This window comes from Heterodontus francisci, chromosome 7 (genome assembly GCF_036365525.1).
Source record: "Heterodontus francisci isolate sHetFra1 chromosome 7, sHetFra1.hap1, whole genome shotgun sequence".
In the NCBI taxonomy this organism is placed as follows: Eukaryota; Metazoa; Chordata; class Chondrichthyes; order Heterodontiformes; family Heterodontidae; genus Heterodontus; species Heterodontus francisci.
In genome coordinates, this window is record NC_090377.1 from 91,262,479 (window position 1) to 91,282,303 (window position 19,825).

Sequence of the window (19,825 nt, forward strand, 5' to 3'; positions counted from 1 at the left end):
TGACACCTACAGAACAGAGGGGATGGAGAATTTTGCTAATAATTTCAAATGAATGTCAAAGCATATTGAGGAATTCACTGCTGACATTGGCTTTCCTATACCAGTACAACCGTTAAAATGTGGAAGACAGATTTTTTTTTTTTATTCGCTCTTGGGTTGTGATCATCGCTGGCAAGACCGGCATTTATTTCCCATCTTTAATTGAGAAGGTGGTGGTGAGCTGTCTTCTTGAACCACTGCAGTCCATGTGGTGTAGGTACGCCCACAGTGCTGTTAGGAAGGGAGATCCAGGATTTTTGCCCAGCGACAGTGAAGGAATTGCGATAGAGTTCCAAGTCAGGATGGTGTGTGACTTGAAGGGGCACTTGCACATGGTGCCTGCTGCCCTTGTCCTTTTAGGTGGTAGAGGACACAGGTTTGGAAGGTGCTGCCTGACAAAATCATACTCACCGATTCTTACCTTACAGCCAATGCCACACTGGCAGGACAGATCCACCAGTGATATACAGTCAGAAAGAAGTGGGAGTCCTCAACATTGACTCGGGAACCCATGAAATCTCAAGGCATCAGGGCAAACATGGACACGGAAATCTACTGCCCTCCCTCAGCTGATGAAACAGTGCTCCTCCATGTTGAACACCACTTGGAAGAAGCACTGAGGGTAGCAAGGGCACAGAATGTACTCTGGGTGGGGGACTTCAATGTTCATCACTGAGTGGTTCAGTAGCACCATTACTGACCGAGCTGTCCTGGTCTTGACGGGCATATCTGCCAGACTGGGCCTGTGGCAGGTAGTGATAGAATAACTACTTGACCTCGTCCTCACCAATCTACCTGTCGCAGAACCATCCGCACACTGAGCGAACCTTCCATCGTTTTGTGTAGCACGATCACTGTGTTAAATAGGATAGATTCAGAATAGATTAGCAGCTCAAAACATTGATGAGGGACTGTGGACCATCAGCAGCAGCAGAACTGTATTCAACCACAATCTGTAACCTCATGGCCCAGTCTATCCCCCACTTTACTACTACCATCAAGCCTGGTGCCCATTTGCGGTTCAAAGAGGAGTGTAGGAGAGCATGCCTAGAGCAGCGCTAGGTATAACTAAAAATGAGGTGCAAACCAGGTGAGGCTACAACATAGGTCTACATGCATGCTAGACAGCGGAAGCAGCATGCTACAGACAGAGCTAAGCAATCCCATAACCAATGGATCATATCAAATCTCTGCAGTCCTGTCACATGAATGGTACTGGACAATTAACCAACCAACAGGAGGAGGTGGCTCCACAAATATCCCCGTTCTCAATGATGGGGGAGCCCAGTACGTCAATGCAAAAGACAAGGCTGAATGATTTGCAACCATCTTCAGCCAGAATTGTACTGAAGACTGGTGCTCCAGAACTAGCTGCACTCTTAGCCTAGCTGTTCCAGCACAGCTACAACCTTGGCATCTGCCCTATCTGGGAAAATTGTCCAGGTATGTCCTGTACACAAAAAGCAGGATAAATCCAATCTGGCCAATTACTTCCCCATCAGTCGACTCTCAATCATCAGCAAAGTGATGGAAGGTGTTGTTGACAGTTCCTTATCCCTGGAAACATTCTTTTAAATCTTTTCTGCACTCTCTAAAGCATTCATATCCTTCCTAAAGTGCGGTGCCCAGAATTGAACACAATACTGCAGTTGAGGCTAAACCATTGTTTTATAAAGATTCATCATAACTTTCTTGCTTTTGTATTCTGCACCTCTGTCTTTAAAGTTTAGGGTTCCCTCTGCCTTTTTAACCACTTTCTCAACCTGCCCTGCCGCTTTCAATGATTTGTGCACATATACTCCCCACGCATCTCTGTTCCTGCATTCCTTTTAGAATTGTAGCTTTTAGTTCATATTGCCTCTCCTCATTCTTCCAGCCAAAATGCACTTCTCTGATTTAAAGTTCATCTGCCACTTTTCTGCCCATTCCATCAACCTATCAACCTTTTGAAGTCTATCACTATCCTCCCCCAATGAGCTGTCTCCTTCCAGGTCTCACCATCCTCAAGGTCCACAATCTCTGAAGGGCCATGATATGGAGAGCACATCAGACCACCACAATGAACGAGACCCTTGCAGGAAGGTATGGGAGGGCACCACCTGACCTGTCCAGGCACCGGAATGGCATCTTCAGAAGCCCGATGGCCTGCTCAATGGTTGTCCTACTGAGCAGGTAGCATTGGTTGTATTGCCTCTGTGCCTCTGTCTGGGGCTCCCATAGAGGGTCAGTAGACATCTCTTCAAGGGGTATCCCCCTGTCTCTAGGATTCATCTTGTGAGTTGGAGTGAATATCTGAGGTAGCGTGGATTGGTGGAGGGTGAAGGAGTCATGAAAGTTTCCAGGAAAGTGAGCGCACACATGAAGGAAGCTCTTGTGGTTGTAGACCAGATGGACATTGGGGGCTGGATTTTATGGGCCCCCCCTGAGGCGGGGTCGGAGGCAGGTTGGGGAATGGAGAATTGTGTCAGGTGGCGGGGGGGCGGGGGGGGGGGGGGGGCTCAGTGGAGGGCCCATTGCCGCCCTGTTGCCAAGCGATTTTCCTGGGGGCGGGATAGGCCGACGATGGCCTTCCCACTCAGAGGCCAATTGAGGCCCTTAAGTAGCATATTAATGGCCTCTTAAGGGCCTCTACCTGCCGCCCCCCCCCCCCCCCCCACCGCTGGGATCTTACCAGCAGTGTAGGGTGGGGGGTGGGGTTGCTGTGCCTCTGCCAGGCGGGGAGAACGCCTTGCAATATGAGACGTCCTCCCTCCAGGCTTGCGTGGGGTGGGGGGGGGTCCCATCTCCGTGGGCAGTCTGTGGCCCACGGAGGACCCCTGCCAGGAAGCAATGTACCTCCCAGGACTCCACTCCCTTGCACTTTACAACCACCCACCCCTGCCCCACCAGCAGTGTCTTCTGGCCTGTCCTCAGCGACCTCACCACTTAGCTGAGGTTTCCAGCGCTGGGCCTGGGTTTGAGGCTTTTGCAGTATCAACAGTGGCCACCGCTCCCAGTGGCACTGCTGATACTGCTGAGCTGCTGGCCCTATAATTGGCCAGAAGCTCTTGGAGGTAGAATCCCTGTTCTTAAAGTGACGGGGATCCCAGCGCCAGAAATGTTGCCTCCGTATAAATGGAGGATCGCGCCGGGGGGCCAGAAGATGCCAAGGTGGGGTTCCCCCACTTTTTCGGGAGCCTAACCTGCACAAACCCCAGGCCTGAGGGAGTGCTTCCTATTGATGGATCTCACTGGCCAGTCCCTGGATGCCTTGCTGGCCACATGTATGCAATCAATGATGCCCTGCACCTGGCGGAATCCAATGATCAAAGCGAAACCCATTACCCACTGTCCCTGCAAGGCTGCATCTGTCGTTAACTGAATGTACTGTGCAGCTCTGCAAAGAGGGCATAAATGTCCAGCGAGATGCAGTGGTGTGCAGCCATTTTTGAGATACCACTAAGGTTCACAGCTGATCCTTGGAAGGAACCAGGAGCGAGGAAATTCAATGCCACAGTGACTTTCATGGCCAATGGCATGGCACTACGACCAGTGCTGCAAGGTGTGAGGTCTTCAGCTGGAACCTTCGTTCTGGTCAGGTGGCTGCCCACTTGTCCTTGACAGCCTTTCTTCCTGCTCTTCTGCCCTGCGATGGTGGAGGTGCCGACCCCTTTCAAAGCCTGGTTGCTGAGTGCCGACTCTCCCTGTCACCTGTGTTGCGTGATTGCCTTTAAGAGCGATGTCCCTTTAAGATCCTAATATGCTAATGAGCTAAGCACCAAGATATAGTCATGTGACTATGTGCCAGTCTCACTTGTAACTGTAACACCAAGAGGCAAGTAGTGTAAATAGATATCTCTGCACTGTATATACTTGTTAGCTGTCAATAAACCTGTTTGAGATCTTCTATCAACTGAACTCCACACATCTCATTTATATTGCATCAGACAGCATATAAAGTTTCTTATTACATGGTGGCAGCTGTGGTGAGAAGACAGAATCCAAGATTGAAGACCACAGGAAAACAGCTTTAAAAACTACCTAAAGCTAAAAGAGAGAAAGTTAAAAGAAACACTGGCCCAAACAGTGTAAAGAAGGAAAAAAAAACTCACCTCCAGCTGTAGAAGACAGAGCTGCGTGACAGGCTGCAAATCAATCAAGCAGGTGAGTCAATGTGCCATTGGTACAGGAATCCCAGTTTTAAAAAAAAAAGCTTTGAGGTGCTTGAAAAGTTGAATTTTTTTAAAGCCTCGGTAAAAGAGAAAATCAGTGAAAACCCAATCCCTATCTCAGGCTGATTGTTTTCAAAGGCTCTCCCAGGCTGATCAGGTCCGCACCGTTACAGGAAGCACCCAACAGCAAAAAGCACAGGAATCCTCTTTTCATGTAGCTCACAGCTAGAACTAGTAAAAAAAATCATTAAATCATTCCTGCGTGAAGAGGTTTCATTCACTGAGCCAAAGTTTTAAAAACTCATAAAACGACTCAAGCATGAAGAATTGCCTATTGAACAGCTATATCAACAAACTCTAGCAAAAAAGCACTTGAAATGCCTATTGCACAGCTCTAGAAACCGAGAGAGTGCTGGAAGCTAAAGAAACAGACAAGCTGTTGCTGTCAATTAAAGCAGCCCAGAGATTTTTTTTTAAAGAAAGATAGTACAGAGTCACAAAACCAGGTCTTAAAGCACGTTTTAAAGCAAAAGAACAGCAGAAAGATGGATACCAATTTTCCCAGCATGAACTAGAAAGCCTTGGATATCCTATCTGAGTTCAAACTGTTCCAGCAGAGAATGCAGTTATGCTCTACAGACCATGTAAGCGTAGAACCAGAAAAACAGGCTGTAAAAATAATGATAGCAATTGGAAATGAGAATCAATACTTCAGGATTATCTGAACATGGCTGGAAATATCCCGCAAAGATATGGAAAGTGCTGGAAGAGCAACTCAGATTAAGAGTGACTTTTAGAATTCATCACCTAGAATCTATGTCCTACAGGCAACAACCACAGGAATCAATAGACCAGTTCATCAATAGATGCCATAGTAAGGGCAACGAATGCAATTTCTCAGAAGCGGAGCTGTCAGACCGAACAATGGAGCTGGTGATTGTATCAACACCCATTGAAGCATTCCAGAAAGACCTCTTCAGGAAAAAGAAAGGGAACAGCATCGATGCGCTGCTGGAAGATGGCAGGAAATATGAAGTCATTGTGGCTGGACAACAACACCTGCAAGCACTAGGTGCAACCAGTAGTATTGGCGCAATAACCAGGTCGAAAAAAGCAAGCAAGCTGTGTGGTAAGTGTGGTCTGTCCCACTCACGGCAAAACTGCCCTGCATTTTGAGACCTGTTCAAGACGTGTGATGCAAAAGGGCACTGGGCCCACCTATGCAGAAATTCTGTCTCCAAAGACACAGCCAGAAGTCAAGGTAGAACACAAGCAAACAGAAAACAGGGCAACAGCATCAAAGAAAACGCCAGAGACCTATATAAACGCAAGCTGATACACCAAGTCTGATACAGCCAAACAGACCTGAGATGAGACTCAGGTAGGAGCAAGTCTCAGTCTGAAGACAAACAAGCATTCCACATTGTGAACCTGACACACTATGTTGATGAAGTCAAACAAATGGAAGCGTTCACCACCGTTAACATCATGTGCCAAAGAAAGCTAGCAAACATACACTAAAGGTTAAGATTGACACTGGTGCTAATACAAATATTCTACCAATCCGAATACTCAAAGATATGTACCGGAGTCACTGAAACTCAATGATACACCCGACAACTGCCAAGTTATCTGCATACAACAGGTCATCCATCCCTTGCAGTGGTACACTAACAATGCAGTACAGATAAGGCAAGTTGGCATGGAAACCACAAACATTCTACCTAGTAGACACGAGCGGACCAGCAGTGGCAGGACTGCCAGCGTGTATGGACCTCAACATCATAACTATCCATGGAAATCTCCAAGTCCGCTCGCAGACTACAGCATCAAAGGTGCAGTCTGGAAATCCAGCAACAGCACAACTATGCCGCACCTTCACTTCTGCTCTCTAGAGAACTGCCAGCACCACAACGAGCCAGAATGGACAGGTATCTCCATGAGACCAAGTACTCATCGCCCAACAAGTCCTCGACCTTGAGCCACAAGCCTTCGGACATGGAGGATGAGGAGAGGCAAAGGACATGCAATGTTGAGAGGCGGCAGAGTAGGAATGAGTTGAAGCTTTGTCTATTGGCTTTTTGAGATGAGGTGCCGGAACTTTCCAAGAATGACAAGGCCTCAAAAGTGGTCATCTTGAGAAAAGCAACTGAGTATGTTAGCAGGCTGAAGGCAGAGCAACAGAAACTGAAGGCAGAGAGGGAGATACTTCAGAAAGAACAGCAATAGATGAGACACAAACTCCCTGAGCAAGAGTTGTCAAACCACCATGACGATATATGGACTTTTGATCCTCTATACTTTTAAAGTTCATAATCTCTATACCTGTGTAAATAATTTTAATGTTATCTAATTTTGTGTGTTTCTTTCTTTTAGCATACAAGACTTATCTTTGGAAAGAAGGGGGATGTTGTGTGATTGCCTTTAACAGTGATGTTATTTTAAGATCTTGGTATGCTAATGAGCTAAGCACCAAAACATAGTCATGTGACTATGTGCGAGTCTCACTCTGTAACTGTAACATCAAGAGGCAAGTCCTGTAAATAGATAGCTCTGCACTATATATACCTGTTAGCTGTTAATAAACCTGTTTGAGATCTTCAATCAACTGAACTCCATGCATCTCATTTATATTGCATCGGACAACATAAGCTTCTCATTACAACCAGTGCAGCACCAAGGGCACCCCCTTACCAAGTTCCCAAGATCCCAGCTGATCCTCTTATAATGCCAGGGTGATTCCCTGGGGCAGCCATGACTGGCTGCCCACTCTGTACCCACCTGCCTTCAGCTGGTCAGTTTCTGAAGGTGCAGGTTACTTCTCCGCCCCTTTAAAAATTTAAAAGTCACCCCTTAACAAGCTCTAAACAAGCTTTTTAACTGATTTAATTGGACTCGATTGGGAGGAGAGCGGGATTCCTGTCTTGCCCTCCCCCCACCCTGGTGATTATTGTCATTGCCAGGATTGGCGCCTTGAAATTGACATGCCACCTGGCACCGGTATTTTTGGGGCCCCCCTACCTTCGGGGGGACCCCAAAAATTCAGCCCAATGTTTTGGGTCGATGACCTTGCTTCACAATTGGGAAAAGTTAGAAATTTTGTAGGTTTTAAACATTTAAGCAAGTGAAAGGGGTGGTAGAAGGAAAACAGAACAAAAGGGAAAGTCTGTGATAGGGTGGAAGAGATTAAATGACAAGGAGTCAAAGGGAGTGGTAATTGGACAAGTAAGGAAACAAAAGATGTATCTAGAGGAGGTGTGAATGGCAGAAGGATGAACAGCTGCTGCCCGAATACAAAGTAAAACAAGACAGTAAAACCAAAACCTGCAAAGAGAAAAGAAACAAAATGAAGTCTGAGGTTATGGCCTGAAATTGTTGAACTCAATGTTGAGTCTGGAAGGCTGCCAAGTGCCTCATCGAAAGATGAGGCATTGTTCCTGGAGCTTTTGTTGAGCTTCATTGGAACATTGCAGGAGGCTGAGGAGAGAGAGTCAGTGTGAGAGCAAGGTGGAGAATAAATTGACAGGCAATCAATAGTATTCTTTTGATGCATTTTACTTCTACTTTCATTATGGAAATACTGATGGATAGTGTCAGATGCGTTTCAGTTGGTAACACTCTTGCCTCTGAGTCAGAGAGTAGGTTCAAGTCCCACTCCAGGACTTGAGCACAAAAATCAAGGCTGACTCTCCAGTGCGGTAATGAGGGGGTGCTGTACTGCCGGAGGTGTCGTCTTTTGGATGAAATGTTAAATTGAGGCCCCGACAGCTTGTCAGGTGGACGTAAAAGATCCCATGGCACTATTTTGAAAAAGAGCTGGAGAGTTATCCCTGGTGTGCTGGCCAATTGGTCATCATGATAATTGCTGCTGTTTGTGGGAGCTTGCTGTATAGAAATTGGCTGCCGCATTTCACACATTACAACAGTGACTACACTTCAAAAGTACTTAATTGGCTGTGAAGTGCTTTGGGACGTCCTGTGATTGTAAAAGGTGCTATATAAATGCAATTCTTCTTTCTTTCAGTGATGCCATATAAATAGCCTGAATTATTATGTTCTTTTTATTAGATCATGTATGTTTTAGAAAAATTAGGAGGAAGGAGACCAATGGGATTGTTAAATCGTAGCCTTTTGATTTACAGTGCCCTTTTTGCATTCTTGTGTGTACCTGCTTTTCTTTGTGAATGCTATTTAAATTATTTAAATAACCTTCTGTGGGAGATTTTGCTTTTGTGTGGTGCTTTTATTTCAAGATAATAAGTACATTGCAGTTTAGTCAATACACCCCATTGTGTCATAACCTTTGCACTTGGCCATGTGCAAGATAAAGATAATCTGGTTTTAAAAAAAGGATAAAACTTGCTTTTACGCAATACCTTACATGGCCTGGTGGCATCCCAAAACACTTGATTATGCATTACTTTTGAAAATTGGTTTGTAGGCAAACATGACGGCCAGTTTTGCATAGCAAGTGCCCACAAATAGCAAATTAGATAAATGACTTTATTTTTTTTGGTGGTGTTAGTGGCTAATGTTGGTCAGGATAGCAGAAGAACACCCTGCTCTTCTTTAAAAATTGCATGGGATTTTTTACAACTATCTGAGTCGGCAGATGAACCTTGTTTTAACAACTGATCCAAAAGATTGTACTGCTGTCAACACTGCACTGCCTCATTACTGCACTGCAGTGTTGGCTTAGATTGTGTGCCCAAGTCATGAAATGTGACATAGAGGCAAGAGTACTACCACTGAGCCAAGTGAACACACAGTTTACCAAATAGGTAAAGACTATCCTGTGATTTACACCAGCTGATGTAAAAGACATTGCTCTCCTGCCATGTGTTTGATGGCCTTTATTATCACATTTGATTTATTATTAATATTCCTGCTTCTGCACTGGGCGACTACCATTGCCTTTCATCCTGTGAGTTGATAAGTTCTGATGTGCTGTTCCTTTTTGTTGAGATAGACCCTCAGTCAATTAGCACTTCTTTCCCAATTAAGGATTTTTCTAAGGTATTTTTAATTTGTCATCCATTTTATCTTTATGGAGTTTTATACACAGGATGAAAGGACCTTTGCCCCAGTGCTGCTGCTTTCACTGTATCACATGGCTTCTATCTTTAACACATTTCAACTAAAATAGAACTTCAAAACAGAAAAAAATAATTTGCTAAAGATTCCTGCTGTGCTGAATACCAACTGTAGTATTATTTCTATTAAAGGAGAGAAGATCAAAGTTGAAGTCTGTGAAACGGAGAGAGATACTGCAGAGCTGCTGAGCAAAGTGCTGGATGGTAATATGACAGCAGCTGAAATATTGGCCAAGATTGTTCATCTTGATGTCTCCGTTAAGGATCCTGCATTGGAGAAGGTGAAGGCAGATATTCCCCAGGATACCATGGCAGTTTGGGTAGATCCTATAGGTACGTCCGCAAATACAAAAAAAATGAAGATGAACTGGCAAGAAAAGAAAATGTAAGAGCCTTAAGTAAAAAAATCGATTTAATTTATTTAAATTCAGCTTTAGAATGAGGTTTATTTTCATTTAATATTAAGGAACAATGTGACATTTCATTTTTAGTTAGAATACATATGATTATAAATCAGGATTCCAATTGGCGAAGGGGTGTAGTAAAGCCCCTGCTAATTAAATAGTTAAATTTAACCTGAGAAACTTTCATAATACATGCAAGTCATCAGCAGAGCCAAGATGAAAGCAACCTGGCTACCTGCCTTGTTTACTCCTGTCCTGAGATTGGCAAAGTTGACATGTGCACAAGAAGAAGGATAACAATTTGCTAAAATACATATATGATATTGCAAAGTAATAATAAGATGTCAAAAACTGTGGGTATTGTCCTGGCTGGTGGCAGGGCAGCCATGTAGTCTCACTAAAAAAAGTGAGCTTAGCTTTAATTCTTCCAGTAAAGCCATTCAAGTTGGAATCATGACATTATTATAAAGAAAGAAATTGCTTTTATATGGTGCCTTTCGTGGCCTCAGGGTGTCCCAAAATGCTTCACAGCCAATGAAGTACCTTTGAAGTGTAGTTGCTGTAGTAATGCTATGTCAGATAAATGGAATGCATGTTATGTTCTTTAGAACTTTAGCCGATTTCCAAGTTCAAAAAGTTCAAGTTGCAAAACACAAAAAAAATGCAAAGATAAAAGTATGAGATACACCAAGCTGAAGCATTAAATGACACAAGAGGAATCTATAATAATAACTTAAAGTACACTGTATACTGACCATTGAATGTTTTCAGTAATTAACTGCAAATTATTTCTTGATAAATCTGCAGTACATTGTGGTTGATTCAGCTCCTCCCCTTTCACTGGTAGGTTTGGTTTTAATTTTCAACTGTTTACAAAAGAATCTTCAATAACAGTCCCCACGCCTCTCTAACCACGACAGGAACCTGTAAGTACAAGTAAATGTCAAACACTACCAGTTTGGTATCACTCATACTCTTATCATTATGGTTGATTTTTGTTTTATTTTGCAACTTAAATTTTTGCAACTTGGAAATCAGCTAAACTTTGAAAAAAAAACACATGCCTTTCACGTGCTCTATTTATTTCACCTACCCTTCCTAATATCTTATTCTTTACTTCAGTGTCAATTTTTATCTGATTACACCTCTGTGAAACATCTTTGGACATTTTTCAAAATTAAATTTGCTATATAACTGCATGTTGTTCTACCAACAAACTCCTCCCCACCCACCCCCAGAACATGTTAGTGTGGCACTATGTTACGTCTTTTGATCATATAAATCACCCTAGTCTGGCTTGTGATGTGTTTACCCTCCATCCAATTCAACTTCAAAGCACATTCACTTCCAATAATTAACATAGGAGTAATTTTGACCTTGGGCAATAATGTAACATGGGTGATACCTGTTCAACCAACCGCTATACGTCTTTCCCAATTTTCATTTCCATTGAAGTGTCTTACTCTTTGCAACTCATCTAGCGAAGCATGCTTGTAGATTCTGCCACTGCAATGCTAGCAGCGACCCTCAGGAAAGTGGGGGGGTGGGGATGGTGGTGGGGGATACTGCAACCAGTCGGGAGGTTGTGGTGGACAGGGGCAGGGCAATTGGTGGGCAGAGGGGGGCGGTGAAATTGGTAGCCTGACGGGTGGGGGGGGGGGGATATCAGTAGCAACCACGTTCTTTTACTGTGCAGTCAGGAGGATCACTGTTAGGCTGCTTGTAGGCCTGGCTTTCCTGAGTGCAGCTGGCACTGGTTACCTGTTGCCATAATGGAGGCTTAGGAGGCTGTTTAGTGCCTGAAAAAATGGGCACCGTCTAGTCAAATCTTCAGGCCCTTATTTCAAAGCTGGTGGTTCTGTGATTTCATTAGCTGATTGTAAGTTCTAAAGAAGAACACACGTTTCTCCTGCTTTTCACACAGAGGATTATTTATTATTCAAGAGCAAGGTACTGTTTCAATTAGCAAATGACTGATGTTGTAACAAATATAAGTCATTGTTGTTCTAACTTTTCACACATGAATTTTATATCAACTTGACAACACACAAGCAGTTTTATGCTGGTACCGAAGAAACGGCACTGAACAGAACATCAAAGATACCTCATAGGCAATGGTTGTTTTCAATACTGATCTCAATGGACAAACGATTACAGTATCTATTAATCAAGGGCAAAGGTTCTATTTTTAAAGATACATGTTTACTTTGCAAAGCCTCTTCCTGTTAGCATTCTGTGAATAATAACAGTGCCTAAATCAAGTATTGTGTGTTGTAGCATGGTGGTTATGTCACTGCACTAGTAATCTAATGGCCTAGACTAATGATCTGGCAATATGAGTTTAAATCCCACCACGACAGGTGGGGAATATAAATTCAGTTAATTAAATAAATCTGAAATAAGAAGCTAGTATCAATAGCCATGATTTGGACCATAAAACTACTGGATTATTGTAAACATCCATCTGGTTCATTAATGTCTATTAAGGAAGGAAATCTGCCGTCCTGACCAAGTCGGGCCTACATGTGACGCCAGACCCACAGCAATGAGCTTGACTCTTAACTGCCCTCTGAAATGGCCTAGCAAGCCAGTCAGTTGCACCAAAGGACTGTAGCAGCTCAAACAGGTGGCTCACCACCATCTTCTTGAGGCTTTCAATAAAACTGAATGCCTTGGAATCGGATCACACAAATCATTTGCTAATTTTTACTTTTTTATTTTGTAATTTGTGTATTCATATACAAGAACACATGTATGCCATATTATAATGCCACAATTTTACTGAATTTTCTCTAAATTTAACTGTAAGTATACTCGTAGAAATTATGTTTAAATCAGGGGCTAGAATTTAATTTTTTATTTCTTTACTACATATTTTCTAAACCTGAAGCAAATGTTCATTCTATCTCCATTTTATTTTTTAAAAGCAAATCCATTATTACTGTGAGGAAGCAGCCCATACCTGGCCCTTATCACTGTAGTTTAGTCCGTACTTCCTGGCATATTCAGCCTTGGAATGTCCTGAGTGATAAACATTATGATGGCTTTTGGCAGCCCACTGCAGCAGTTCAAAGCATTTCTCTCTTCCTGCTCATTAGATTTGGTGCAGACGATGTGACTGGCTCAGCAATGATTATCATGAGGTGCAGCTGTTCCATTGTCTTAAAACATTGTGTTGAAAATAGACTCGACTGCATGCTTCGGATAAACGCAGTTCCAAATTTAGAATGCAGTACTCTCGCAAATGTAGAAAATAATGAATATTATAGGAGCAATTTTTTTCTATCTAACCTCTGCATTTAGACATCATAATTCATGGCATCAAAATTCAAAACATTTAAAACCATGATCACAATCCAGAAATGACATTAATGCCTTAACTCCAGAATGTCTGTTATTTGTATTATAAGGCTTTATTTAAAGGTTTCCCAGGTACCTTCACAGAAATATTGAAAATTTATGGCTATTAGAAGGAGGCTATTTGGCCCATCATGTCTACACCAGCTGAAAAAGAGCTATCCAACCTAATCCCACTTTCCAGCTCTTGGTCTGTAGTCCTGTAAGTTCAAGTGTATAGCCAAGTATTTTTTAAATGTGGTGAAGGTTTCTGCCTCTACCACCCTTTCAGACAGTGAATTCCAGACCCCCACCACCCTCTGGGTGAAAAGAAATTACTCCTCAACTCTCCTGTAATCCTTCTGCTAATTACTTTAATTCTATGCCCCCTGGTTATTGACCTCTCCATTAAGAGGAATAGCTCCTTCCTATCCACTCTGTCTAGGCCCCTCATAATTTTATACACCTCAATTAAATCTCCCCTCAGCCTCCTCTGTTCTAAAGAAAACAACCCCAGCCTATTCCTTATAGCTAAATTTCTGCAGTCCTGGCAACATCCTTGCTAATCTCCTCTGTACCCTCTCTAGTGCGATCACATCCTTTCTGTAATGAGGTGACCAGAACTGTATGCAGTATTCTAGTTGTGGCCTAACTCTTGTTCTGTACAATTCTAGCATATCCTCACTGCTTTTACATTCTGTGCCTAGGCTAATAAAGGAGAGTATCTCATATGCCTTCTTAACCACCTTATTTTCCTGCCCTGCTACCTTCAGGGATCTATGGACATGCATTCCAAGATCCCTCTGTTCCTCTACATTTCTTAGTACATTACCATTTATTTATTTATTTTCCCCTTGGCTTGTTTGCTCTCACCAAATGTATTATCTCATACTTCTCTGGACTGAATTCCATTTGCCACTTTTCTGCCCACCTGACCAATTGATTGATATCTCGTTGCATCCTATAGTTTTCTTCCTCACTGTCAACCACAGTAACACTGAAGCAATAATGGTTCTCACATTGTTTTGTAACTTCTGTTGAGAAATGATAATGTGTAGCTATCAGTGGAGAATTTTGCCTAAAACAAAATAAAAGCAAATACTGCAGATGCTGGAAATCTGAAATAAAAACAGAAAGTGCTGGAAATCCTCAGCAGGTCTGGCAGTATCTGTGGAGGGAGAAACAGAGTTAACATTTCAGCTCTGTGATCTTTCATCAGAACCCTGAATTGTGCCAGAACCCAGAATTGTGCCAGAACCCAAAATTGTGCCTGCAGTTTCCATTCAGACAAGGAGAATCAGCATTGAAGTTGCAGTCTTACTTTCATAGGGACTTCTATTACTTTAAAATCTATAATTATAAGCTTGCTTTAAGGTTAAAATTTCCACTGGTTTATACCACCAATGTCCAAGTAACAACTTCATTTAAATGTTTGTCATGCAGGCCCCCACCTGCCAGGAATGAGGCACATTGGTTTTGTCATATGAACATTGATTTTGAACTGTTGCTGGAGCGAGGAAATGACTTGTTGAACAGATCAGCCGTGGCTATAAAAAACATTTGCATACTAACAGACGGTGCTTGTGTAGACAAAGGACCATTCCCTGACACATTCAACCCACAATGGATGTTGATCACTGGACAGTGAGGGGGTGGGGAAGCGCATTCCAGGGCCTGCTGGGATGATACAATCCACAGGGGCCAGGACTGGTTGGACCAGCTAGTCACATGACTAACTGACTGTTCCAGGGTTTTTTGAACCAGACACAGAGAGTTTGAACTCAGAAAAGACTGTTTGCTCCTGGACTGAGAAGATCTCTCCTGTCTGCTCCCATCTCTTTCTCACAAGCCTCTGAATCCACTGAAGACACATGAACCCTAAGAGAGAAAAGTCTCCCTCAGCGAACAAGGTTTAACAAGAATACTGAGCCCCAATGAAAAGCAAGGTCTACCTACAATCAAGGACTCTACAGTGAGCTCGAAGAACCATAATAAAACTCTTTAGATATTGCCTCAAACGTTTCCACTTTACTTTTCTTCTGCTCTTTTCTGTCTCTATTTGAATGCGTGTATCACGTATGCATGCTAGCGTGGGCGTGTTGTGTATCCATAGGCGTTAACCGAATTAGAGTTTAAGTTCAAGTTTAATAAATTTCAACTTTTCTTCTTTAAACCTAAGAAAACCTGTTTATACTGGTTTCTTTGCCTTATAGTTGAAAAGCGGTGAACAAGGATTCACCAAGGGGGAGCTAAAAACACAGTGTGCTTAAAAATAAAACCCTAATACGGTAAGACCAGGTGAAGGTTGAGAGGGAACCCTAGACCCCTTTCACACCTGGTCGTAACATGTTATAATTAAATTTAAATCCACTACAATGGAGGCATATGCAATTTCCTGTGTTGCAAGCTAGAATGTAATACACCTTCATCAAGCCTATATAAAATGGGTGTAATTTAAACTGACAACATGGTGTCCAGTGGGAATCCCTCTGTAATTATGTTAACCTGGAGGAAGAAGAGAAAGAACAAAGGAAGAATGCCCAGCAGTTGAGAATGTACCAGAGCCACAATTATTGCATCCATCGTTACCCTCCAACTTGCAGCTATTGAGAGAAGCATGCTTACTTGTCTGAGGAACTGTGTCTTTTTAGGCTGTGTTTCACAAGGAGATGGCAATGATAATCTCACCACTGACCCACCCCCCCCGAGATAAACAGAGACTTCTCAAACTCCTCTGTCTCTCTCTATCCCTCTGAAGTTCCAAGCCACACACAAAGAAACTTCACAATACCTCAGTGCCCCAATCTCTGCCGCACAGCTCCAGGTAATGGTAAAACCCCAGTCTGCAAAAACGCTGCAGCCTGATAGCTATACTGCTGAGTTTTATAAGGCCCTCCCCTCAGAGCTTGCTTTTTTCTGTTTCTAGAATGATGTACATGAAGGCACTCTCAGATATCCTCAAGGTTACCACAATCATATTAATGAATTTCTAAAAGTTAAGTATCCCACCCTGTTGTTGTGAAACAAGCCTGCCCCTCTATATTGCTGACTGCTCAATACTGACTAAGATTCAGGTCTACAGATTAGATGTAATCATTTTGGTGCTGGTCCATACAGACCAAAGAGCTATATACAGGACTGGCTCTTGATGTACAGTGTAATAACACAGTGGCCCTGGTACTATCCCTCAATGCAGAAAAAACATTCAACCAACTGGAGTGGAAATGTACCTCAAAATACTCAAGCCCTTGGTGACATGTTCAGGAAATAGATTAAAATTCTTTATTCACATCTTGCATGCAGAGTGGAATGTGAGTGCAGTATTTTAATCCACTTCCTGAATGTGTCACCACTCCACTGAGGGAGCATATATGGAATTGCTTTATGTCGTCTTCTCTTTGCCCTAAGTGTAGAAAATCCCTTCAGAAGGTACTGAACATAAAATCTCTCTCTCAGCTGATGGCACTACTATACATAACCAATCCAATCGTCTCACTACCCTGCATCTATCAAAACATCAGAGAATTTGTGAAGTCTCCAGTTACATCTCAACTACTATAAAGCAGAGGGCGAGTCCTTCACACAGGATATTCTCACCCAAATGCAGGCGCCTTACCATTCTTCATAGTCAACATTTGGCTTTAGATATCTTGGTATATATGTTGCACTGAAACTTCACAATCACATACAAAAGGCAATTCCCTCTTCCTTCCTCCCCGGCCCCCCCCCCCCCACCCACCCAACCGTATGAATCCTCTGTGCAATCTGGTGCAATGAGAACGTCCCTGAGCGACTCAATGCAGGTGGATTCAGAACCTGACGTGAGAACAGGATCAACAGGCAAGGCGGTCCTCCATGAGGGCCAGATCATCGTTTTTCCACCAGTCAGCTGATATATTTCACATTCCCAGTGTTACGACCCGTTAGGGACAGCTAACTTTTAAAAAGAGAAAGTCAATTTCCCAGTTATTATTGAAAGAATTGCGCCACAAGATTTCACATTTTACACAAAAAACCTTACTGTACAAGAGTTACACAAAGCAAAACATTACTAACTTAACATTACAATTTGAAATCACCTATACTTTAAACTTAAAATCTTAACAAAACATGAAGGTGTACTTATCCCACATGGACTGCAGCAGTTCAGGAAGGCAGTTCACCACCCCCTTCTGAAGGGCAATTAGGGATGGCAATAAATACTGGCCTAGCCAGCGACACCCACATCCCAGGAACGAATAAAAAACAATACTTTAAATTCTAAATGTCAACAGAACACCCCCATTTGACTTTTACTTCCACCCCAAGAGTTTCCCTGTACTTTACAAGATCTTGGTAGTTTGTTCGCTTTTCCTGGGGCCAATCTAAAGCGTACCACAGCTGTTAGGAATTCACTTTGATTTCCCTAATCTCTCAACTGTCTTCCGAGGTTTGAGATCTCCTGGAAATTCTCCCGCTAGCATCCACTAGGCAATCCTCCCGTTCTCTTCCAAGACCCAAATGGAAACACCCCTGGTTTCCGATCGCCTCTTTGCTCCTGAGCCTAGGTGCTACCAAAGCCAACTGCTTTCCAAAAGCCAACTGCTTGTCTGTCAGCAAGCACACAGATCAAAACACTAATAGGCACCCCGCTACATCATCTATCTCCATAGCAATGTGGTACACGTAGGATGTCCCAGATAGCACTTTAAACAAATTATTTCCAAATCCAAATCTTCTCTTTGTTCTGGGAAATCATATGCATAATTTAAATCCCTGATTGAGGCACCTGCAGTCACGCCGTCTCCATCAAGAAGTTCAAAGAGGTTCCCATTGTTTAGGGTCTGCACACTTACCATTATGACATTACTAAACAAACGTAGGCCACCCTTTGATTTGTAACCACCCTAGATTTGTTTGACAGCTTCTCAAACTAGGTGTTTTCATTTGTTGCATTAAAAAATATTAAATTCCCAATTAAAAGTGTAGAACATTTGATACAAACCATGAATTAGATGATCATAACACCTGTCAGTGTGACTTAGTGGTAGCTCCTTTTGCCCCTGAGCCAGAGGGTCATGGGTTTAAACTGTATTTCAGACTTTGGAACATACAACATAGGTGACATTTCAGTGTAATACAACATGAGCGCTGCATTATCAGTGGTACAATCTTTTGTTTGGCACGATAAACTGAAGTCCCACTCAACCAACACCACCAAAACAGATTAACTAGTCATTCACCTCATTGCTGTTTTCCTCACTGTGGATAACTTGTGTTGCTTTACAAAACAATATTGACTACACTTGAAAACAGTCATAAATCATTGGCTGTGGAGTGCTTTGGAATGTCCTCAGAAAGTGTGTTTTTTTTAAATTTCTCTGAGCAATGCCTAAGGTATCATCTTCAGATTCCTTTGCACACTCAGGAATAAGCCAACCCCTTGGAACTCTTCTACCAACTAAATATAAATCAAACTGGCTTTATACAGGATTGACTGAGGGTTTCAGCAGCAGATGGGTGGAAGCAAGGGCAGAGGTGAGCAATGTTACAGAGGTGGAAGCTTATAGTCAGATAGGTCACTGACATTGTAAACACTCTCGCTCAACCTGATACAGAATGGCCAAAGAGGGCGATGGAATCATTGGCGAGTACATGAAATTTGTGGTTGGGGACTGGAGATGATGGCTTCAGTCTTCCCAGTGTTTAATTGTGAATTGTGGTTATCCGGAATTGGATGTTGGACAAACAGTTTGACAACACAGAGACAGTGGAATGGTTGGAAGATAGAGCTGGGTGTTGTTGCATATATGTGGAAGCAGCCACCATATCTTCGAATGATGTCACTGAGCACGTAGCTGAGATAGAAGAGGGGATCAAGGATAAATCTTTGGGGGCCTCCAGCTATTGCTGGAGACATTCTGAATATGATCAGATAAGTAAGATTGGAACCTAGGCAGGGCAGTCCCACTGAACTGAACAACGAAGGACAAGTGTTAGGTGAGTATGGTATGGGCCCGATAGTATTTGATGTGGTCCAGTCAGATGTGCTGATGGAATACTGAACCAGTTGTGCACCAGCTACGCTGTCAAGTCTGCATGTCTTGAAGGTGAGGGAATGGAAATGGGAGCCATACCAGCAGGAACAACCAGAGTATGAGAGAGTAAGGGTTTTACAGGAGACAAGAGCATGACAGGTGGTGGTGAGGGAGTGGTTGAGCAGATTGACAGCTGCAGAGGTTTTGGGGGCTGAACAGCTGAGAGTTTGAAAGTGCCTTTGTAAGTGACTTGTGAGAGTTTTTTCTGGAGCAAATTAAAGGAAATGGAGTTGGAAGGGGTTAGGAAGATATGAGTGGTGAGGGTTACAAGGAATTGTTTGGAGATGGCCTTATCTGTGATCAAGACAATGGGTGTCCAAAGGTGATGGGAGATGGCAAGATCAAAGAGTAGCTGTGATTGTAGGTCATCAAGTTTATATGGAGATAATGTAGCATAGGGAAAGTGAGCTAGGAGAATTTGTTAAATGGCACAAAGTATGCAAATTAAGAGAGCCAGATAGCAAAGCAGTAACATGCTTCTGGTATAACCATTTTCTCAGCTGGCTGCATTGTTGTAAATGCTATTAGTGGATCCTCAATGTTCTAGTTAATCATTAAGTTTACTTTAATTATTTTTAAAATTATTGATAACAGTAAGTTTTCTTCCCCAATTCATCTTGTGCAGGTTTATTTGTATTTCTGGTATATCTCACAACTGCGAAATGTTCTAAATGATAGCAACTACGAAAGCTAAAGGTAGCAAATCTAGCCTTATACTTCCTGCA

At 42.8% G+C, this 19,825-nt stretch overlaps 1 protein-coding gene and 1 long non-coding RNA gene across 3 annotated transcripts in view; one reads left to right on the forward strand and one right to left on the reverse strand.

Annotated features, from left to right (window-relative positions):
• Nucleotides 1-19,825, forward strand: part of LOC137372142 (inositol polyphosphate 1-phosphatase-like) — a 67,154-nt gene that overhangs the window by 32,546 nt on the left and 14,783 nt on the right. Inside the window, exons 2-4 of one of the 2 annotated variants that reach the window (XM_068035638.1) lie at nucleotides 3,966-4,182; nucleotides 6,567-6,720; nucleotides 9,416-9,616. In XM_068035638.1, the coding sequence (XP_067891739.1) occupies nucleotides 6,684-6,720; nucleotides 9,416-9,616 (238 nt within the window). In that variant the 5' untranslated portion in view covers nucleotides 3,966-4,182; nucleotides 6,567-6,683. The remainder of the gene's footprint in view (nucleotides 1-3,965; nucleotides 4,183-6,566; nucleotides 6,721-9,415; nucleotides 9,617-19,825) is intronic. The other variant, XM_068035637.1, reaches the window with a different exon arrangement.
• LOC137372143 (uncharacterized) lies at nucleotides 7,865-12,782 on the reverse strand. The gene is made up of 3 exons (XR_010975394.1): nucleotides 12,650-12,782; nucleotides 10,443-10,611; nucleotides 7,865-9,610 (listed from the first exon to the last, which is right to left on the reverse strand). It is a non-coding gene; the product is annotated as an uncharacterized lncRNA (long non-coding RNA).